This window comes from Pipistrellus kuhlii, unplaced genomic scaffold (genome assembly GCF_014108245.1).
Source record: "Pipistrellus kuhlii isolate mPipKuh1 unplaced genomic scaffold, mPipKuh1.p scaffold_m20_p_26, whole genome shotgun sequence".
Lineage (NCBI taxonomy): Eukaryota > Metazoa > Chordata > Mammalia > Chiroptera > Vespertilionidae > Pipistrellus > Pipistrellus kuhlii.
In genome coordinates, this window is record NW_023425525.1 from 5,854,725 (window position 1) to 5,879,050 (window position 24,326).

Here is a 24,326-nt window from a genome sequence, read left to right on the forward strand (position 1 = left end):
ACTCTTGGAAGGAGGAGCTAGCCCAGCCAGGGTCATGTGACAGCTGCTATTGAAAAATGTGAAAAGGCACAGGGAGAACAGGGTATCTGCCTGCTCTTCTTCCTTTACTGCAGCATTTGATTCTCACCAAAAATGTAAAAAGCAAGGCTAAGATGTGTATGACTCTCAGAAGAGGCCCCAAACAAATAAATCAGCCCCAGGCTGACGGAGCACAGCTGACACCCATCTCGGCTTCCTCTCGAAGACAGAAGAAGGCTGCGTTTAAAAATGAAATGGCATCTCTAGTGAATTTCAATGAAGACAGTCTAATCGCAAACCAGTGAGGTCTCTTTCTGTCACTACACTTACAGAATTAAAACACTATTATAATGTGTGCCATTTTATCTCATGATTCGTTTAGATGTTTATTTATATGGAAAGAATACATTTTTCTTAAACTACCTCTTGTTGCCTTTTTTACAAAAGTATTTTCAGAACTCACAGCCTCCCAGAAGGCAAGGCAAACAGATAATTAAATGTTGCAAATTATAGATCAGTTAATTATTAAAAGCAAGCTATATATCTTTAGAATCTTTTCTAATGACACCCTTTTAAAGGGTGTCATTAGAAAAGTTGTGGCATTAAGTTCTTTATAAAGTATACATTTTCTATGTCTCCATAAATATTGTGTTAGATTCCTTAAAATGTATTCTTCCTTATGTATACAATTTTTACATTTAATTCAGAATGGTTAAAAAAATTCATGATTAATGCTAATATTTATTGACATGAGATACGAAAGTAATAGCCCATGGCTGGATTTAAAGTTGGATTTATGACATCATTTTGATTGTGCACATTAGCCACAATTACCTGCACCACTCATTCTGAGCCACTAGATGGTGTAACAAATGAATTAAAAACTGTAACATTTCATGCCATCATCACCACATCTAAATATAACTCTGACAAAGACTAAACAAATTTCTAGGCCTATAACAATGCAAGTGATTTCTATACTAATTCTACTTTTTAAAAAGTCTATCAATATATACGATCAGCTCTACTTTGATCTGGAAACAAGCCCCTTTGAGCAATGTTTCACTGTCTTTACTAAGGGCCTTGAGTTCTGAATTTACAGTAATGCCAAGAATTTAAATTGCTGTCATCATTCATATATTAAGTGAACTTATGATATTAATTTATGGTCTATGCTTGCCAAGTTTTGATAAAAACTGGAAGGCCAAACCAAATAGAAATTTAGTCTCCAGAGATTCCAATCTGAACTTGCCCAAAGCCAAGTGGAAGAGTCAGTCTTCACAAGCAACCAGACAACCGACTGCTGGGACACCCATCATGGCGCAGAGTTAGTTCACATTCCTTCGAGGGAGAGTTAAGTGTCCTTTATTCTCCCCCTCCCCCCACTGAGACCTCTCTGGTTGATTCCACTAGGCCCACAGCTGGGCAAATCTGACAGCCACTCAGCCAGCGGTAGTGATGTGTGTTAGCCCCCAAGCTGGACCGCCACTAACCTGGGCTCTACGACCAGGCCTCACAGGTAAATCAGCATCCCCACAAAACAGTTCTGGGAGTGCTGGAATTACCTCCCCGGGAATCCTGGAAGTGCAGCACACATATGTGATTATCGTTTTAATTTCATATTAACAGGAAATGGTTTCGAAGGCAATGGGAGGACTGAGACCTGCCCATTGGGATGCTGCCCGCCTCACAGCCCCTCCAGGAGGCTGGTACTCCGAGGCTTTCAGCAACAAAGACAGCCTGGTTCGGAGAGAAGACTTTAAGAGCAGGCTCACCTGGGCTTCATGATTTCACATTTTACCGCCTATAATAATGAAAGCGAAATATGCTAATTAGACCGGACATCCTTCCGGACGAAGCCGACGCTGTGAGGGTAGCCTGGGTCCTAGGTGCCAGAGAGAAGCCGGTGCCAGCGGCCAGGGACAGGAAGGCCTACTCTTGCATGAATTTCGTGCCTTGAGCCTCTAGTGGAAATATAATGAGTATTTGCCATTTGCTCCTCTAATAGGAGATTCCAAGTGAAGGCTCATCAATCTTTTAACTTTATACACAACTACAGCTAAATTGGTGAAAGAAGCTGTGAGCTAGGTAAATTTGAGGAGTGATGCCAAGGAAGTTTGTCAAGAGCTGAAACCAGCCTGGCCAGTGTGGCTCAGTGGTTGAGTGGTGACCACATGCTCAGGTTGTGGGCTCGATCCCGTGTGGTGCATGAGGTGGTAGCCAATCAATGATTCTCTCTCATCATTGATGTTTCTATCTCTCTCTCCCTCTCTGAAATCAATTAAAAAAATATTTTTAAAAGGAACTGAAACTAATCATCTTGTTCCTATATTAAGTCATTAACTCAAAAACCTGTTGTTTTAACTCAGGCAATCAAGTTCTTAATAATGGGCCTAAGGTGAGAGTTATGATATGGCCATTTAGAGCTCCCAGAACTGAAAGTATCTTTCAAAAATATATATTAAAAAATCCCACAACTAATGAGCAGAGGACTGAGAAACAAAAGATAACCTTAGCTTTGGGCACCTCAAACAGCAATTATCACAGTTGGCTATATGCATTTACTTACCAAATATTTCCCCCAATAATCTACAAGTGGTTATATCATATCTCTTTTGCATTCCTGGTGCTTAGAACGGGACCTGGCCCATTATATGTACTTTATAATGGTTTCAAATTAAACACAAGGATGAAAAGAAGGGAGAGAGAGAGGAAGGGAGGAGGGAAAAGGAGAGAGGGATGGAAGAAGGAAGGAAGAGAAAAGCACAAGATGAAGACAGCAGAAGGCCCTGATCTGGAAGTCAAGATGCTTTGTGAAGCACAGGCTCTGGCACGCTCTTGACCCAAGCCCCTTACCTGTAAAAGCCACGAACACATAGGCGATCCCTAAGATCCCTTGCTCAATCGGTCTATGACTCTCTGCTATGATTTTACACACCAGCCAACAAATGTTAGAATTCTCTTCTGTTTCTAACAATCACAGCATCTTTCTGAACAGCCCAAAATATTTCTCTAATCAAGAAACCACATCACATTCCTAGACTTACGATTTCTACAACATTTTCATACAGTTTCCGTAATCACAGAAACATTTTGAATAATCCAATATCTTAGAGACACAGACATGACTTTTCATATATAAAGATGAGTTCAGCCGAAACCGGTTTGGCTCAGTGGATAGAGCGTCAGCCTGCGGACTAAAAGATCCCAGGTTCGATTCTGGTCAAGGGCATGTACATTGGTTGCAGGCACATCCCCCATAGCGGGTGTGCAGGAGGCAGCTGGTCAATGTATCTCTCTCATCGATGTTTCTAGCTCTCTATCCCTCTCTCTTCCTCTCTGTAAAAAATCAATAAAATATATTAAAAAAAAAAGATGAGTTTAAGCAACATACTTTGCTATTAGTTTACAAATACAATTATGTTAAATTTTTTTAAAAAAATTACCTAGCCCTAGCCGGTTTGGCTCAGTGGATAGAGATCATCGGCCTGCAGACTGAAAAGTCCTGGGTTCGATTCTGGTCCAGGGTACATGCCTGGGTTGCGGGCTCAATCCCCAGTAGGGGAGGTACAGGAGGCAGCCGATCAATGATTCTCTCTCATCATTGATATTTCTATCTCTCTCTCCCTCTCCCTTCCTCTCTGAAATCAATAAAGAACTATTCAAAATGAAACTAGGCACTTGAAAAAAATTGCCTAAACCTGTCTGAATAGAAAGGCATTGCTCTTAAATTGTCGGAACACCCCACATATTTACATAAAGATGAAAAGCTTACTCTATAAACACGGTGTTTCCAGTAGTGAATGGCAGGCAAAATCAGAATAAGCACACAGAAGAATAAAAAGGAAGAGAAAAGAAAAACATAATAAATAACCTAATACCTTACAATGTTAACTTGCACATAAGTATATTGTTTCTGGAGAAGGCGGTGTGGATGGGAGCCAAAGGCTCAAGTGATAGATAAACACACTGCTAAGTTGAATCCTGTTATCTGATTGTGTTTAAATTTTGATTATATTTCACTTGACAAAATAATTAATTATTGTGAACTCCCGATTGTTCACAAGGACCTAGAAGAATTCCGACTGGCATTTTCCCCAGGGTTACCATCCAAATGCATAACAACCTAGCTGTGTATTCACCCTTTGCAGCTGTCATTTTCGGGTGTCTTCTTACCTTGCTCAGAATGTAAATCACATCCCCGCGTTTAAATGACAACTCGTCAGAAAGGGCACCCGTGCAGTCCCACAGACCCTGGTAAAAATTAGCGTAGTCGGTGCTTTTATCTCCTAGGAAGAAGAGAGAGAAGGCGTGAGTTAGAGGTCTCCAGCAGTGGGCCCTCCCTTCAAAATGAACCAAGAGAAAGGAAGGTGGATGGGATTTCAATCCCACCCAAACCACCAAATATTCAAAAAATTCACTCCTGATTCCAGGAAATGTTTATTACCTCCGTACAAGAATCCCACTTCTATTATCACCTAAAGAAATGCCTGTGTGTTTTTTTCTCTTTCTCTCCTTTTGTTGTTCACCTAAAACCTGTAATTGCACCGTTTTCTCATCAAACCAGCACCTGAAAGTTACTTCCCACTCATTTTACAGATGCACCTCAGCCCCTGGCAGCACGCTTTGAGGATGAGGCCCACACTGCAGAGTGAGCAACGGCCACGAGGCGTGAGAAACACACTGTGTGCGAGGTGACCACACTGTGTGCGAAGTAACCGCCCTTACAGAACCGGACACTCCATTCCAAGGACGATAACAAAGGAGCTAAGGCGCAAATCTAACCCAAACTAGGGAACACTTCTCTAAAAATTCTAAAACTGAAAGCTGGTTTCAGAAAAAAGAAAAAAAAAAAGGAGAAAGTGGAAATAATACAAAGGGTAATTCCAGCTCTTATCTATGGGGACTTTTGGACCCAAAGCCTCCCCGAGTTATTTTACAAATATTTTAGCAACTTAAGAAATTGTCAGGGCTGAAGCTGCGTTTCTCAAGATTCCTGTCAGCCCGAGTTTAGGACATTAGGCTCTGAATAAACATGCAACATACACGGGAGTTATCAGCTCATCCTTCTAACAGCATAAGCACAATGGATGTGATGTGCTCAAGCTGCCATACAGACCATTAACTGATTGATTATTTAGCGCTCTCCGCTCTGTAATACCACAATAAACTGGGTAATAAATGCTTTGTCACTTGCACACTGCGGCTCTCCTCAGACACAGCACAGAGTTAAGTACACTGGGTGCTTTTGTTACCCAGAGAACGGCTTCCTGTTTTTAATTTCACGATAATTGAGTTTTGATGAGTTAACGCAAAAAGAATGCAAGCTGAGAGAATGCAAGTGGTAGCACTAAGATGTCCGTGTAGTCGCTAACCAGGCAGAACATCCACGGGCTGACAACTTCCATCATGGAGTGTCATCTCTGCATTCGGAGGGGATGGCTGTGGAGACACACACTGGAGCGGGGTTGTCATCCTAGTTTTGTGAGCTGGCTCTCTCACAGCAGGCTGGCTGGCAATTCCAACGCAGCCCGTCACATCAGCATGTCATTAGGGCGCTCCTCTTGTGACATATGGTTTGTGATATGTACAAAGTGCCGTGAGCATTTGGAATTTTTAAAATTCTCTTCAATAGTGGAAACAGTTTTTAAAGCCAAGGAGAAAATCTGAACAGTAGGGAGTCTGAATATTAGGAAGTAAGATGCTACTTTTCAATTATACTTTTAAATAAACAAGGACTAGAATACACAACCTAGTAAAATCCTATTAGTTTTTTTTCCTCGCGTTTTCTAAGAATTAAAACAAAGAGAGGGAGGGGAGGAGGGAAATAGGAGGGGGAGGCGGCGAGGGAAGGAGGGAGGGTGGGAGGAAGGCAGAGAGAGACGAACCTTGTCGACCTCTCCGCTCTAGCATTTGAGCACCCATTACGGATACCACAGGGATGTGCACCAGCCCGGAATCCAACCAAGAACTAACAATGCTGTGGCCGCCTTCATTACATCCCCCCCCCCCAAAAAGCCTATCTGAGGTGAATCCCATAAATGGACACTAGAGGGCACTCTGGCTGGACAGATCACTCCAAACATTGTCAATTTTTTTTTTTTAGAAAAAAATTACTTAATAATAAAGTGACTGATTTCCTTTAAAAACCACTTATTTAGACAAATAGAGATTTAGAAGCTGAAACATCCTAGTCAGATTAAATCAATTGCTAAATGGGTCAAATGTTGCGCCCCGTGCAGTCCGTCAGTGTCAGTTTAAAAGTCCAGGAATTAGAGCAGAGAGAGGATGACATCATTTCGCATGCACGGCCCTCCCCCACCGGCACTGGCCAGGAGGTCACAGGATCTAAAGAGTTGAGGCTCCTGTGTGTTCCCCATGCTGCTCAGCCTTAGTCCTGATCCAAAAAAAGTCGAACTTGGGCTAGAAACTAGACCAGAAGCGGTGGCGTGGCCAGGGCATCCCAGCAGCTCCCCCGGCTGTCTAGCCCGCTGCTTGCTCTTCCCCTTTCAGACTCTCTCCCAACAGTTTCTCATGCAAAAGATGTCCCAGAGGTGGGGGGAAGGAAGAAAGCAAAGGAAAAGTATATGATCATTTCTAATGCATAATAATCCTTATCACTTCGGGGTCTCTCTTCCCCTCGCCGCGCTCGGTGAGGCTCCATTATCACTAATGGGAGTTGCAGGAGCACAGGCGGCGCCCGGAGACCCCCGCCGCGCGCACTAGATGTGCATCAGGGGCGTTTCATTAACTCTCAGGCCGGCAGGCGCAGGGCTGGCGGCGTGGCGGGCCGGAAGGCGCGTTTCCCTCTGCGCTCTCTGTAACCTTGATGATGATGTTACCCAAAGACCAACCTCATTTCTGGGTCCCATGTGTGAGCTCTGCGGAGGAGTCACAAGCTGCTGGCGCCACGCGCGGCCTGGGCCTGCACGTTACTGCTCTCTCCATGGCCGCTGGAGAGCCGGGCAGCGGGTGCTGCGTCCCTTTGTCTCCTCGGGAGGAATGCTCAGGTCCTGGGGCTCAACCCCAGGCATAAAACGAGGGGTCTTGTTCCTTGCTGCTCTGGCTTACTTTTTAAAATGTGTAATTGTGGCTGAACAGACACCAGGAAACTGTGCCCAGACGTGGGCTCAGAAGCACCTGGGCTCACGAAGTAACCTTGCTCAGCTCCACACCCAAAACGCACCCAGGGGAAGTGCGCTTTTTAAAACACAACAGAGCGTGGGGGACGCATCGTGTCATAGGCCACAGCTAGGCGTGCATGCTGAACACAATCCGGTTAGCTGTCTTTACCACACCGATTGGTTTTTCTGTTCTAGCCACATCATGATCTCTGTTTTCAAAATTACAAAAAAAAAAAAAAAAATCATCTCATTATTTATGCTTCTTGTCCTGAGAGGCATGAATGGTTAAAAAAGGGGAAAATATCTAAATTAGCCAGCCTGTAACAGATTTAAACAATATACTTGCTCCTGCTTTAAAAAAAAAAATACAAAAACAGGCCATTGGGCATTAACCTGTTAACCGGGGAGGTCCCTTATTAATTATGCAACGTACAACGGGCGCATACTCTTTCACTAGGACGTGTCAGTACGTCACGCCCCAGTGGACGTAATTTTATATTATTATTTTTTTTATTTATACTTAATTAAAATAAATGAAATATATATTTTTTCGTTTATTTATATATAAAGCACAAAGGAAAATACAAAATTATAAACAAATAGAAAAGAATACCAACCAAAAAAAATGGAAACATCGAATTAAAAAATTATAAATTTTACAAACAATTATAAAGATTACAAAAAATATATGCCATCCCTCTCAGGGCGCAACATATATTTCAAGGACGTATTCATACGTCCTACCCATTCCCAATATTGTTTACGTTTGACGTATTTATAGGTCCTGCTAGGTTAACAGGTTAAGAGCAAAATTATTATGAAACTATAAACTAAATGCTGGAGATGCTTTTGCAAAAAATGAAAAGGTTTTAAAAAGGATGACAATGGAGGAAATATACAATAAAATAATGGAGGATTTCTCCTTGAGTAGTGTCATACTTTAAAAACAACTTCAGAAAGGTAAGCATAGTGTTCAAAAAGTGGAATCTTTAGGCTACGTGTAATAATGTAAGCAAGATCTAGAAGCATGAACGTGAAAGAACTCGTAAGGAATCCGTGATTCATTTTGTTTCGCTTACGTATTTTACATTAGTCTGATTCTTTTTCTTTTTTTTAGCAAAATCAGCCCGTGTGAAAACGATAGAACATTCTTGAGGAAGGTTAGAAGTTCACGGCGTGCGATGCGCAGCCAGATAGCAATGCCCCTGTCAGCGGCCGCCCTGCTCGCAAACAGACTTCTAGGGTTACCTGGGCCCCGGCCTCGGGGAGCAGAGGTCGCCGTGCTGTGAGAGCAGGGGGACTGTTGCTTGAAAAGAATTTCATGTCAGCGGAGATGAGAATTATTGCCGTGCTAATTTATGGCTATTGCATGAGGAACTGGACCCACTGAATGCATTCCTCCGAGGAAAGCCTGATTTCCCGCCCCCCCCTCCACCCAGAGGCAAACATTTGGGAGACAGTTACTATCAACGGGTTTTGCAAAATACAGGTGCTTTCAGCCAAGATCCGCCTATGTGTGGGAAGAAGAGCTGTAAGTGTGTGAAAAGGAAGGGACGTGCTTTCTTTCGGGTGGAGGCTGTGTGACACGGAATAAAACTTCTCCCCTGAATGACTGCTGAGCGCGGCCTGCAGGCTTCCCCGCCCGGGTTTATGGCTGTGCCCCCCGGGCCTGAGTGCTCACAGCTCCTGACTCCGGCCCCACTTCCTTTCTGACAAAAGCAAACCCCAGCCTCCCGCAGCGACCTGCTCCTGCCTTCCTGCCCGGCCGGAAACCCCGCCCGTTTCCTTTCCACATGTCGCCGTCGGAAGGACTCTGGAAAGCGACTTCCTGAACACACACTGCTGTCCGCCCGGCCTCTGACAGCCGGCGAGAGTGATGGATGGACGATCAGAGGGGAAGGTGACCCCACCTCCCGCTCTCTCCGGACGTGGGACGATGGGGCAGGCCCTGCCCCACTGACGTGCGGCCGTGGAGAGGCTGGGGTCCTGATAAGACGCCGTCCTTCTCGTCCGTCGTGTAAAATAATTGCTGGCTTATCAAAACTCACCCCGTGCCTGCGCCACAGATAGGGTTTATCTCCCGCTGTTTGGAAATAACAAACAGCAGAGAGCAGCTGCCCATGTCATGTGGTTCTCTGCACAGCACGGGTGGCTTTCTCCAGCCTCGGGCATAATTAGTGCTTGGGGCGGCGTGGCAAGTGGGACACGGATAAGGGGACCCTCTTTCCCAGACATGTCGGGCACCCGTGTCCTTTTTCGGTTTTGAAGCCGCTGTCACTGGACCCTGGCATTTCCTACACCGTCGGTTCGCTTTCCGTGTTAATCATATGCAATGAAGATATGCATGGCCAACATTTAAACAGGCTGCAGATCAATTAGCGGTCTTAAGTTTATCTGATTTTTATCAAAGAAGACAGAGCAGCGGGTCGATTGTCAGAGCCTGTGTCAAGTTGACCTTTTCAGAGATGTCTACATTGCCAGTCCCCTGGGCAACTTGTTGTCCCCCGTTAGTCTCTGAATGGCAGAAGTCTGTTCTGCTCAGGCACAAAGTATACACAGATGTCTATATTACATTCTTATAGGTTTGACAGCGACTGCATGTTGTATCTATAAGCTGTCCTTTAGCAGTGACACTTCCTCAATGATGATAAGCTAATTTATGCAACCAAATCTCCTTTGTGCAGAAATGAAAGCTAATTGAGTCATTACAAAGTAATTCAGGAAGGAATACCTTGTATAAATTGGCTTACTTTATAAATCCTTCTCAAGTGGTTTCCACGCATCCTAAATGGGGCTAAGCAGCTTCTCAGCCGTGAGACATCCAGAATGAAGGAGCCCCCTTTGGGGAGCTGCGTGAACGCCCTCGGGGCGGCGAGGCAGTGAGCCCGACCCACACAAGCGTCCCCGGAGGCTCCGGGCCAGTACCTGTGCTGTGATGGCCACTGTCCTGGCTCGTCTTCCTCTGCTCCTCCACTCTCCCCGGAGCGGCGTCCTCCTCCTCATCTGTGAATAAACAACATAAACGGCTCACTGCAGGGTTTCCCCGGGATAACAGTACAGGACTCACCCCACCTGAAGAGCAAAATTAAACGTTTGTAACAGAAAGATTCCTTTTCGGAGAAGGAAACCAGTCCACATTCACATGCCCTTTTCAATAACCTGAAGTTGAATAAATAGACCTCCAGCTACTTCCAAACATTAGCAACCTTACCAGTTGGCTTAATCGGAGAGATGTACCAGTGCTTTGTTGTTTTTAATACTCACAGAGGCTCATCTAGGATGACCTCAGACCCAGAAAAGCCCTGCCATCCAGTAAAATGATACCCAGCACTACAAAGACCATGGAAAGCGGCGGCAGGAGAGCCACAGATAAAACCGTGGTCTCTAGAACATCTACGTAGCAGAGAGAAGTGTGTGATATAAAAGTCATTTGTTGAGTATCAGAGACTTCATAGGTTTTCTCACTTGTTCTTCAGAGAAGAGCACTAGAAGGATCCTTACCCTACAAAGACCCCCCATTATACCGAGAACGTACTCTGTGTCATACTCTACAGCACAGGTAAAGATGTCGTAGATAGATACTTCTTCAGTCCTCATTTTTCAGGTGACTAAGCTGAGACTGAAAAGTTAAATCAATTTCTACCTTTTGTTACTCAAACTCAGGGTTGTGATCCTAAGGTCTCTGTCCCTTATCCGGCACATGTCAAGTGCCTTACCTGTTTGCACACTCTCCCACCACGTTCCCTCTCCAATTACAGGTCAGATGAAATGAGAACAGTTTTTTAACAGAGTCAATAGACTATTTGATGCCTTTACATTACCATTTTCCTCACCTAAGGATTTATATACAACTTAGAAATATTTAAGGCAAGGCATATGAATGAAATAGTATGCAAAAAAAAGTGGGTTCAAAATGAATCATAATTTCACAGAAAAAAAGTCCAAAACTTTAAAGAAAAATATGCAAAATATAGAAATATAACTATTATGACTATTAAATAATTAAACCAATAACTCTTCATTGAGTATTCACTACATGCAAGAGACAGATTCTGCCAGGTAGGCAAGGACATAGGGAACATCTGCCTCGAGGAAGCTGGCAACCTCGAGGGTCAGGAGACAGCATCTAAAGGGAATGGGATGGGGCATAAAACCTCACCTGTGAGGCCCAGGCATGAAGGAGGCAGAGAAGAAAGCACCCAACAGGGGAATGCCACGAAGGCTCCGAGAGAGGGAGAGGATCTGAATGAGAGTCGGGAAGGAGAGAATTTCCAGACAGAGAGGCATAAACAAAAGAACAAGACGCCATCATATTCATTTTGGCCAAAGAACCAAAGAACGCTGCACTCAGGGGGGAGGGTGGGTGGGATGGCACTCAGGGGGAAGGTGGGATGGCACTCAGAGGGGAGGGTGGGATGGCACTCAGAGGGGAGGGTGGGATGGCACTCAGAGGGGAGGGTGGGATGGCACTCAGAGGGAGAGGGTGGGATGGCACTCAGAGGGGAGGGTGGGATGGCACTCAGAGGGGAGGGTGGGATGGCACTCAGAGGGGAGGCTGGGATGGCACTCAGAGGGGAGGGTGGGATGGCACTCAGGGGGAGAGGGTGGGATGGCACTCAGGGGGAAGGTGGGATGGCACTCAGAGGGGAGGGTGGGATGGCACTCAGAGGGGAGGGTGGGATGGCACTCAGGGGGAGAGGGTGGGATGGCACTCAGAGGGGAGGGTGGGATGGCACTCAGAGGGGAGGGTGGGATGGCACTCAGAGGGGAGGGTGGGATGGCACTCAGAGGGGAGGGTGGGATGGCACTCAGAGGGGAGGGTGGGATGGCACTCAGGGGGGGAGGGTGGGATGGCACTCAGGGGGAAGGTGGGATGGCACTCAGAGGGGAGGGTGGGATGGCACTCAGAGGGGAGGGTGGGATGGCACTCAGGGGGAAAGGGTGGGATGGCACTCAGAGGGGAGGGTGGGATGGCACTCAGGGGGAGAGGGTGGGATGGCACTCAGAGGGAGAGGGTGGTATGGCACTCAGAGGAAGAGGGTCGGATGGGAGACATTACGGGGAGTTTGGGCCAATGGTTGAAGGACCATGAACATTCTGCTGTGGACTTTCAACTTGTACTCGGTGGGCGATATGAGCCCCAGAAGGTTTTTGAGCAAAGAAAGCACAGGGCTGAGTTATGCCTGAGGAATGGCCATCTGATCCCACTATGTTAGGTTCTGGAGGAGGGGGATGGGGGAGAGACCTCAGAGTCTGGCGAAGGGGAAGGAAGTGCTGAACTGAAGGGCAGAGGAAATGGAGAAGAGATGGCTTGAGGGGTAAAGGAACTGGGATTGATAAACTTTGAGCCTGGCTGGAGGTGCAGAGCTAGGGGGGGAAGAGAGCAACGGAGGATGGCTGAGGTTTTGAGCTGAGTGAACTGAAAAATGGAACATCATTGCTAAAAAGAGAACAGTCGAGCTAAGCTATTTTGCTGAGGAAACGCAAGGAGCTGTGCTTCTGACATGAGAGATTGAAGAAGCCGGTGGGCAACCAGAGGAAATGGCCAGGGGCGACTGGAGAGGTGGGCAGAAGGGTCAGGGCAGCACCTGTGAGTCTAGAAGACTCGTGCAAATTTTATTTTATTTTATTTTTTTGTGCAAATTTTAAAGTGGTGATTAATAACAATCAGCATTTAAGTCAAGCTTGGGGATTGCTGTGCTTATAAGACAACGCCAACTGTTTTGAATTTTTGTAACTCGGTTCAAACAAAATAATAAAAGCTCCAACATCAGGAACAGCTGAACATATTTGGTACCTTATACATAGTCAGTTGAACCTAACATTGGTAATTTAATGTTGCTCAGTCAAGTAGTAATTAATACATAAAAGACCTAATAAAAAGTCTTGATACTAAATCCTGGTCTCTTTTCTCTCCAAGGACAGTTCTCACTTGGTGCCAAACCTCAAGGACCAGCTGCCACACTACCCCTTAGGATGTTGGGAAGGTTTTCACCAAATGTGAAGGACATTAGGGACATTTACAGTCATTCGGTCTAACCTACTCATTTCACAGGCAGTGAATGTTTCTGAAGGGAGAGCAACCTTTCCTTACTTTTCACACTTGCTCTTCCCCCCAGCATTCCTCTCTTCCAATCTGGTCACAAACGCAATAAGAAGTAAATTCAAACACAGTTCAGGACACATGTCCTCCAAAACCCCCTCGATATAGGAAGCAGCATCCTTGGCTCCTAAGGAGAAGCCATGGGATTTAGACTCACCACCCGAAGTCAGTGCTGAGATATCACAGAAAGTAATTATAATACATAAATAAAAACTTGGCTATTGGCAAGGTTAACAAGTTAGAATGTATTACTATGAATTGAATTCTTATCTTAGTAAAATTTAAGTGCCTATCATATGCACAGTGTATTTTTATATTACCAGAATGATATTAAAAATATTTACTTAAATACCAACATTTACTATACGTATATAAATCGAAATCCATGTGAGATGCTTAATAAGCAGTATTTTAGAGGATCAGATGCTCATTAAAAACACTTCATTTCCAACCTAGGACTGATATTTTTAGGTCAAAGCCGTCTGTGTTTCATACAGTAATTTTTTTCTTAACAACTTGTTTCGTCTTGATCTAACAATAAAACAGCTTCCATACAAGTGACAACAAAATAAAATCTGGTGTGTGGGGGAGAGGGGGAAGGTGTTAATCTTAGGGATAAAAAACTCAGATAGAATCTTGAATAGAATATGGTACAAGGGAGATGCTTAATAAATACTGAGTGAGCAGATGGATTCAAAAATCATGAAAATAATTTCTACTATATATTTTATTTATTAACAAACAAGCCTCTCCACACCCCTTAAAAATACATATAAGGAAAAGTGACTAAAATTCTAGATAACAATCACCTTCACAATATATTAAATATAGGAACACATGCTTTATTTAGGTTTATTATTAAACATGTTTTATTTTGGTGTTGAGGCAAGATGTCATTATACAATACTAATTAATACCTCAAATAGTCAACGTTTGTGAGTTAATATATTCCATTCAACACTTTAATAACAGTAAACAAAAACAGCTCAGCTATGCAGTAAAATCCATCAAACCACACAGATGGTTATAAGGTTTTCATTATGTGGTTTCCATAGCAATCATATTGCAAAGCTGGAAGCTTCTTGCAAATAAGCAGCTTGTATTTACATGCCTCTCAGCTGCAGCACAAACTCTTCAACATGTGAAGTTATTATTCCAATCACACATTGTTAGAGGGATCAGCAGGAGATTTTATCAGAGAAGATGAAAATAATAAAGTGAAATTGCAGAATATAATTCAAATATGGTTCTGCGTTTACTAAACTCATCAATGAGGATCAGAAATGTTCTGTAGTCACTGAGAGGCTTTAACATTAAACCCTGTCAAAAATATGGAACCTCCAGGGGCAAGCAGACCCAACAGAATCCAAAGCTTGAACTTTATTCTCTCTCCTCCTTTTAATACACACGAGCCTTCTTTCTGAGTGCAGTAAAGAGAGGAAGAATAGCAGGGAAATGAGTTTTCCCAAATCTTTTAGGATGATGACCATTTGAGAAAATGCTTACTACTGTGGGAAAAGTCAAGACCTTTTTTTTCTCCTGTCACATGAATCAATTTAATTTACAAATCGATCCTGTTCCATAAGAGATGGATTATTACCCTAATAAGGATCCAAATCTGTCTAGCTATGCAGGTTTTACAAAATGGCTCTTTCTGGTTTACTAATATTCTTTTTGTAAGGATAAACAACAACACAAAACGAATGACCTATGTCACTGATATAAAAAGGTAAAGGACAATTCTTTAGGGAAAGCTAGGGTGTGTGATGTTCACATCGGGGCTGGGGATTGACTTTTAAAAAAAACCTTTTATTGAATTTATTGGGCTGACATTGGCCGGTGTACACGTCTATAACACATCACCTGTACATTGCATTGTGTATTCACCACCCCAAGTCAAGTCTCCTTCCATCACCATCTATTCCCCCTTTACCCTCATATCCCTCCCCCAACCCCTTTTCTCTCCGGTAATCACCATACCATAGTCTGTCTATGAGGTGTTTTGTTGTTTTGTTTTGTTTTTATTAATCCCTTCACCTTTTTCACTCAGTCTCCCAACTCCCCTCCCCTCTGACAGCTGTCAGTCTGTTCTCTGTATCTATGAGTCTGTCTTTGTTTCATCATATCTTCCAGGAAGAAGAGGACGGCAACATTAAACCTTTGACTCACATAATGATCACCTTTCACACTAAGGCCTTTAGAAAAGAGCTCTACAGAATTACAATGTATTTTAAGACACACAAAACACAGAATCAAAAGTTATGCTCTGAAATAAAATTTGGGTTTGGATCTCAACCTGCCCAGCTTCATTTGATTATGTGACCATGTATTTGTCTCGAGAAGTTAATACTTATGACTTACAGGGTAATAACAGGTGCCTTGACCATCATTTTAAGGATGAAGAAATGAAATTTACAGAGCTTGTCTAACTTGTCCAGATTCTCCATGTCTAGTTAGAACAACAGCTGGGACTTGAACTGGGTCTCATCCCTCGAAAGCCCTCCCCCCCCCCCCCACCCGCTCTTAATCACAGTGCCACTTCCTTGATTTCCATTAACATCTTCAGTTTATAGATGGGTTGGTTTCTAAAGTTTCATTCAAATACTGGCTGTCTATGAACTTGGGAAACATTTTCACAGAAGCACTGTGCCGGAAGTATATCTTGGGGTAAGTGATCCTTTTAGGGATGAGTTAGAAACAGAATTTCAAGTTGGGATGCCCCAAACCTGCACCTCCTCCTCTCTATCCTCCTAGCTCTCCCTCCGCACCTCTAACGCTCCACCGGCTCCAACGCCCCAGAAGCCAGCACACAGTGTCTGAGGTTTTGGAAACATCTCCAATGTAAGCTTGTAATGGAAAACGGATTGACATCTAGGTCACCCAGCTTTTCTTTCCCACTTAATTTCAAGAAGGAAAACGTGGTTAAGTGTAGGCCGTAAAGTTGAGGCTTTCTACAAGCAAAGATCTGAAAGAAGCTGGCCCACGGCGCAGAGCCACAGGCTACTCTGCACATCCCATCGGGGGCTCGGGTATGGATGGGGCCTTGTGAGCGCCCTGTCCCCGAGCGGGAGAAGATGGCGCAGACGGATGGGGAACCAAAGACACCGCTGGCTAGTCCTACAGACACCATGGGAAAGAGGGAGGACTTACGCAAATGGTTTCTCCCCTCTCCTCGCTCTAGACCTGGGCAAGCTGTGAAGCTGCAGGAAGAGTTTGCAAAGGGGAAGAGGAGGTAAGGGGGTATGGACAAGGGAATTCAAATTCTGACAATGAGGAAAGGTGAGTTCCTTAAGGGCTTATATACCATGCACTACTGGTAATTCCAAATAGGACATTTCTAAAGCATTTCCATCTATGTAATAGGTGGACATAATTCACAGCAATAATAAATATGCTTTTATAAAGACAAAGACATGTGCCTTTTAGTACTATTTAAACTTCATGTTTATGTTTATGTTTCTGGAAACTAGGCAGGCCTGTTGTTCAAGTTCTAGTTACTCATGTGACATTGACACTGTCTCTAGTACTCAGTGTAATCTTTGTAGAGAGAATGTCGATCCCAGGGCAAACCCTTTGCAAAAGGATTTGGGGAGGACAATGAGACAATCAGATTTCTCAGGAGAAAAAAGTACACAATTAGCATGCAATATCAAGTTAATAATCTTAGGAGCAAGGTGTTTTGCAACCATGTATTAATTTAGCAACCAAAAAAGTTAATGTGATATAAAAAGCAACAAAATAAGCAATCATTGTGCAATCATACAGTCTAATTTTCAACTTTGACATTTATTCTTGTAGGGTTTAACATTGCATTTCGAAAGCAAGAAAGAATGCCATTAGATTATAGTAAATTTCTGTACTGTGTTAAAATTAATACTTTGTACATGACTGAAAGTACAAAAATAATTATTTTTTACAGATTTTAAACTTATTAGCATCAGGAAAAACATCCAATTCAAGGGAGGACCTCATATGACTGGCTCAGGGGAAGAACTTGGGGAAAATCTTAGATGTAATCCCCTTCCCTCCTTTCTTAAAGGGGAAACGGACTGGGGGAGTTGAGTGACCGGACCAAGGTCATGCAACTTGCACAGGGCTCTCCTCTCCCTGCACTGCCTTCCATGCAACACCTGCGGCACACGTTTCTGAACAAGCCCACTGCTGCTCCTGAGGGACCTGCCTACTGAGCAGCTGTCTTACATGGATGGACCTGACCACCTACAGGCAATACGACAGGCAGAGAGAGCGGACGGGTTAAAGATTTTAATAGGGCAGCCTCTGTCAGAAGTAACTGTGAGTCAGAGATGAGCCTCCTCCTGCTGATCCTGGACAAGGGGCGGTTACGGCACATGGCGCCTCTTGTCCCAGTGTATGAAGCTACAGCACAAAATACCCCTCGCTATTTTTTAAAGCTCAAATTCTTAGGTTTTTAATGAAAACTTATAATGAATTCTGCAACATTAAAATTCTTCAACCCACGAAAGTTCAAATTAAATTACTCCTCAGAGTGACTGCTACCTGGCACAGGATTTCTGGTACGAGTATAGTTTGCTATCTGTAAGTTCTTTTTTAAAAAAATTTAAATTAACCTTTTTATACTATTCTTGTTATGAAGAATCATATCTGTTCATTGCTGAAGGACAGGAAATAGAGATGAGCAAAAATAAAAATGTTTAAAAATCATCCAAGGCCCATCTATCCATGACCATGATGAATAGCTTTCCAGAACCTTCATTCAGTTTCTGGGTTTTCTTTATTCTCAACTTAAATAAGAATATCCCGAATGTATATATATTCTTTTATAAACTGTTTTGAATCCCTTTTCAGAAGTAAATATTTCATCTCAACTTAGAGTTTGTTTTGTTTTAAAATTTAATCTGTAAAAAAAATGATGTTATTACATCCTAGGGTACAGTAGTTAAATATCTTAAACACGAGAGGCCCAGTGCACATTGAAAGAAAACTAATTAGAGGTGGCCAGCGGGGTTTCTTAGGCTTTGCCTGCAGGGATCACCCCCAATGCCCCCTCCCCCGCTGCCGGCCTGATCACCCCAACTGCCCTCCCCTCCTGGCCTGATCGCCCCTAACTGCCTCTGCCTCAGCCCTGCCACCATGACTTTGTCCGGAAGGATGTCCAGAAGATCTCATGGTCTAATTAGCATATTACCCTTTTATTAGTATAGCTTGTTGATCCACAATCTTGAAGAAATTATATTCTGCTAACCCATAACACTGACAATTATTTTATATTCCCAAAGCACACCATCTCAGGAATGAATTACACTACATTGTTGACTCATATTGAGCTGTTCACCAAAATCCTTACATGTTTTTCCATTTGCTGAGCCAAGTCTTTCCTTTCTCATATGTGTGCAACCAGATTTTTGGAGCAAGTATCATATTTCACCGTGTTAGCTTTGACCCATGATTTAGTCTATTGAGAGCATTTGCCTGTGTATCTTCATCCAAGGCATTGATTAATATGACAATATTGAGAAGCCCTAAGGTATTCATAAGATCAATTAATCAACACCGTTCGAGCACAGTTGTATGATCAGTTATCCAATGGTCTTTATATCTATAAAGCTTTCAGGAGAATCCTGGCCAAATGATTACTGAAGTCCAGTTACATGTCTATTATTTCTCTGATGGTGGTTTCTAGTAATCATTACTTCTAGGTATTATAAAGGACTCTTCCATGCCTTATTTAGTAGCTTCTCTGGAGTTCATAGTCCCCAAATTCTGTCCAGAAATTGCCTGCACTTCTGTCTAGAAGGTGCAGACTACCCCTGCGGGGATAACGCGGTGCTCCTCCCCAGTGCCTCTTCAGGGCCCACAGCCATCCTCTAACTGGGGACTCAGGCTGCTGCTGGCTCACGCTGCTGCTAGGAATTGCCCTTGGCAGCAGGACACTGCCTCACTCAAGGTCACACCTCTCCCAGAGGACAGCCGCGAGCCAATGATTAGCTGGTGTGGGGATATGAGGACAGGCTCCTTTGCCTCAATTTGGCACAACCCTGAAAAGTCATCCTAGTCCCGTGGTCCCTGAAGGCAAGTTCAGCTGAGGCCTCCGTCCCAGCTGCATTGTGGGCCAGCGCCTCCGGCTCAGTGCCTTCCTCCCTTTATTCAATGGTGTCTTCCAAAATGACTCACCAATGAATCTTCTACATACAACTGACTCAGAGTCGGATTCAAGGAACCCAACTTAAGACACTACAATTAGTTACCGTTTTGAAAAGTTCACAATTCAATTGCTAGACTCCATACTTCTAACATCCCTTTCATCCTCCAGGTTCCCCTCAAAGTCAGGGGCGGCAGGTCAATGACTTCCTTCACAAGCTGTCCTGTGATGGAGGCTCCTCTGGGCCAGACGACAAACTTATCTACTCATCTTTAAGGTCTGGCTCCAATGCCCCACAATGGAGGATGCTCTTCCCACACCCCTCCAGACAGCTGGCCATGCCACCCTCCTGCTCCTGCACCCACAGCCTGGGCCTCATTAGCGTTCCTCACTGAGGACTCCGATCCTGTTTACTCATCAGTCTCCTCCTCCCCCCGGTGTGAGCCCCCCAGGGGACGCCTGCATTACACAGGCTAACACACCAGGAACAATATGAGTGTCTCCCAGGAGTGAAAACTAAACAGATTTGGCTAGCCAGGTATTCTATTAGAATCTCATGCCCATTCTGGGCTTCTATGACCTCTTATAATCTTATTAGTTGGAAGATAATTCTTGACAGAAAAGGAGCAAACAAACAAAACACCTGAATTGTTTTATTTAAATTACTGCCCCTAATGAATTTCAAAAAAAACCTAATAAAACCATATAGCAATCATACTATGCTGCACTTAGCACAATTTACAAATTTCAGCTATTTTCAATGCTCTTTGATTATCTGGCCATTGCAATGGTTAATACAGGTCTCTTTAAAGCTACATTCATTGGACAGATTCTAGCACAAGGACATTGATATCTTTTCATTTATCTCCCTTTTTCCTTCATTGGGATCAGTTCAGATTAAATAGCATTTTTAAATACTTGTTTGTCTTTAATACCATGCATTTGCGCCCATTCTTTCTTTGAATTGGCTGAAATATGCCTTCCCACAGTCTAGGCAAATGTGTCTGGCAGATGGGCAGTGTTTCCTCCTGGCTATGATGGATTCTAAGATGATAACTGCTTTTGTCTAATTTTTCCTACAATCAAATCTGGATATAACAACAGTTTCCCTATTTACTTCCTAGATCCTCCAGCCTCACTCACTTTTTAATATGCTCCTTCCACACTTACACTGTATCTGAAGAGAAAAAAAGACGCAATGGTTATGACTGTTTATTGCTTTTCTTCCTCTCCATATTCTTGGCATCAGTTCCTCTTAGTTGAAGATTCTTAGTTGCTAAATACTAGAAAAACTAACCACCTGATCCCAGGCTGTGTCCCAGCCATAGGAAACGGAGTGAGGGGAGTGCCTCTTGGTGACTAAGTACCTGTACTCACTTGGCTGTGCCTAACGCAACACTCTGCCACCTGCTTAGAAGCCCTCAATCTAAGGAATGGAAGGGATCGAGCACACAGTATTGAACCCTTTGCACTCCCAACCATTCTGGACATTGGCTACCAGCTACCTGACGCTACTTTGCGGCGGACACGTGCGTTGAGTTAACTCAATTCCCCGTAATCACTGATAAACTGCGATGTCCCCCCTGAGAGGGGACATCCGAGTGATATGCTAGAATTCCGATGTCCCCTGAGAGGGGACAGCGGAGTGCAAAGGGTGAATATTTACAGGGTGAGCTTCACTTGTATTTTTCTATTACCACCACACATTCCCTCTGCCATATACAACTTCCAGTTTGGGAAGAGGTATCATGAGCCACATCAGTATCCCTGGCATAACCCTGTCTCCTGCTGTTTGCCTACAGTGGTGGTGTTCAAACGTTAGCATCAGAATCACCGGGGGTGGAGGGGTGGGGGGTTGGGGAGGGTGGTTGTTGGTTCAAACCCGGATTGCTGGGCCCCGCCCACGGAGTTTCTGACTCAGTGGACTCGGGATGGGCACAAGAAGGTGCATTTCTGACAAGTCCCCACCCATGCTGCTGGTCCTGGGACAACACCCCAGAAGGACTGACCTACAGCCGCACCTTCGGCGGGTTTCTTTTACATGGGTGTCGAATGGCTGCGTTCTGTCATTATTAGAATGTAAATTAATTAGAACATTGTATCTTCAAATGTCACTTGCCTTTAAGTGTCAAAATATAAGTGTACCTCCCTATATAATAGTAATGTAAAATTATAATGAAATTAGTAAAGCAGAAATCAATCTCCTATTAACACCAAAAGATTCAATGGAGCTATAGAAGTGCAAATGAAACTCCAGAAGTTCAGAGCCTTCCTTGACTACCTGTTCAGACAAACTCAGACAAGCTGAGTAGACGCTCTGAACCTCAATTTCCAATCTGGAAGTCAGAAATACCAAATCTACTCTAGAGAGTTATTGTGAAGATGAAAAGAGGTGAAGTAGCCTATACAATGCCCTGTGCATTGAAGATGGATGATAATAGGGATTATAATAACAATCTGAAGATTTACTCTGAACCATGCTTGCCACAATGCTTGCCATGATGCACACAAATCTCATTCAACCCTCAAAACCCTATGAAGAAGGCATTGTTGTTGTTCCCATTTTACAGATTGAGAAACGGAGGCACAGAAATACTTGAGGAACTTGCTCAGCAGGACACAGCTATAAGAAGTAGTGTCAGGACTTGAACCCAGGCAGTCTGCCTCCAGAGCCCAGGTCTGAAGCACGACATCTCTCCTCCGATGGAAGCCTTGCATCGATCACTTTCCTTGTATTGGCTCATTCATTAAACAGCATTTTCACCCTCTGCCATCCACGTGAATGAGAAAGCTAGTCCTCATGATGTCACACTGACATATATTCTTACTTTCAACAATCTTCAATGACAAAATAACTTGGCTAACTGTGACAGTCTTAAAAAAACAGCTCCTTGAAAAACAGAGAGCACTGCACAAAAGCAGAAGAGCCGTGCATGTAATGGCCACGGAAACTGAAAAGCCTGCCATCTGCCCCCTCCATTTTTCTTTCAGCAGGAAGGCAGCTTGCAAATGGAAAAATCACCTCCCGCACCTCCCTCTCGGAGACGGAGTATGAGGAGAAAATAGAGGAAGGCCACGCCCTGAAGCCGGCAGAGCCCAGCGCAGTTCCCATCCCAGCCGGAAGCCCCAGAAGAAGACCTCACAGATCTGACTGCAGCAAGACATGAAGCATGCAGCAAATTAAAACACTTGATCCGCTACAAAAGAATGGCACTCTCAAAATACAAATTTCCGTGTACCTACGAGGCCCAGTGGCAAGACTTGCAGAATTGATTTTAAGCATTTCCAATTCTAAAGTAAGAGGTAGATTTTTTTGACATGCAGACAAATGTATGATAACATATGCTATAGTTGTAGGAAATGAGAGATGAAAATATGGCACAGAAAGTGAAAGATCTTGTAGAACTAGGGTATGTCTGCAGAAAGGAGCTGGTGAAGAGAAGAAGGTAAACCTAAAGGGGGAAGAATAGGGCTGGGCATCCACTGATCGAGGTCTTGATGCTCATTCCTGCAAAATAGCATTTGATGCTCTTCAAAGCACATAAGAATAAAAATGGGAGCTTACAAAACACCACCCTTGCTAGTTTTGGCCCCCTACAGGGATAGGCTGAACTCTCATTTGCAAAGTGTCTCTCACTTGGAATCTAGAAAGAAAGCCAACATAAACAAAATGTCTGCTCTTGTGTACAAGAGCCAGGGGATTTCAGTGTATGTGGTGGGTAAGCCAGATCTGACTTCTGCAAGGTCTAACCCACAGAGTCCCAGGGTAGCAGATGGAGTCATCGTATTTGAGCTGCAAAGACAAAACCCGGCCACTCCAGGGTCCGTGAATCTAGGCAGAGGCAGGGCTCCAAGACTGACCCCTGGCCTGCTTTCCAATAGGTCAAAGTGTTCTTGTCTTCTCATCCCCCAATCCACAACTGTTCACATGGTTTTAAGTTAAATATGGCCTTTTGTAAACTTTCCTTGGCATTTTTAGTTAACATAAATGCTATGCTATAATTGCATATATCAAAATGCAATTTAGGGTTTATTTCCACCTAATAAAATATTGCAATCAATGTATATATTAATGGCACACCCACCTATAGCACTTCATTAAAGGGTCATTCAGTGTTTATTGTCCCTCCTTAGAGTAAATCATGGATTTAAAGAGAATATAAGAATGACATAAGAACTTCCCTGAACAGTCTAATTAGGAGAATAATGTAATTACCTGAATGTAGTTTACTTAATTCATGACTATTTTCACCTACGCTAGCTAAATAAAAGTAATTCTCAACCCGCCATTACAGAATCCAGGTAGTTATAAACCATTTTATCATATGGTCCTCACCTAGCTTTGGAAAATAATTTCTGGATTAACATAACTCAAGAAGAAAAATCATCTCAATATAGTTCACGTTCGTGAGGAAATGTAATACGCTACTTGGCATGTGTCCACAGGAAAGTCTGGCTCCCAGATGCTTCTTGTCGGCCCGCAGTGGATTCAACAATGTTTAAACAACTGACAATATGCACTCACAGCACTGACGACACAGCGACCGAAACTTCAGCAGGAGCCTGTCTCCTGGGTATTTTCATATATTGAAAAGTCAGATCAAAACAAAACAAATCATAGACATGCTTCACAAGCCCAAAGATTCAGCGCTATTCAGTTGGGCTTTTTCAAAGCAAATGTCAACAAAATTACGTAAAAATTTACGAATAAGACTTGATATACCACTGCAAGAAAGACAAATATAACAATGTTCTTGAACATGAAAAATATAACTCTAATTTGGTTTCTACGTTAAAAGTCCAACAATAATTCTTTTTCAGCAATGGACTGAACTACTTCCGTAGCTCGTTCATGATCATCATTCAACTTGTGTTAATATCCATGATTTCCTGAAAGCCATACTGTTGCTAACAACTGTTTCTATTACTTTGAAGCAAATAAAATTCCCAACACATAACC

General features: G+C 43.5%; 1 protein-coding gene across 3 annotated transcripts in view; it reads right to left on the minus strand.

The window, feature by feature from the left end:
* Nucleotides 1-24,326, minus strand: part of SKAP2 (src kinase associated phosphoprotein 2) — a 138,046-nt gene that overhangs the window by 13,301 nt on the left and 100,419 nt on the right. For all 3 annotated transcript variants that reach the window (XR_006742647.1, XM_045587209.1, XM_036453794.2), the window contains exons 10-11: nt 10,068-10,145; nt 4,195-4,307 (exon numbers count right to left, since the gene is read on the minus strand). Coding sequence is in view for 2 of the 3 variants with exons in the window: in XM_045587209.1 (XP_045443165.1) it covers nt 4,195-4,307; nt 10,068-10,145 (191 nt within the window). In the remaining variant the exon portion in view is untranslated. The remainder of the gene's footprint in view (nt 1-4,194; nt 4,308-10,067; nt 10,146-24,326) is intronic.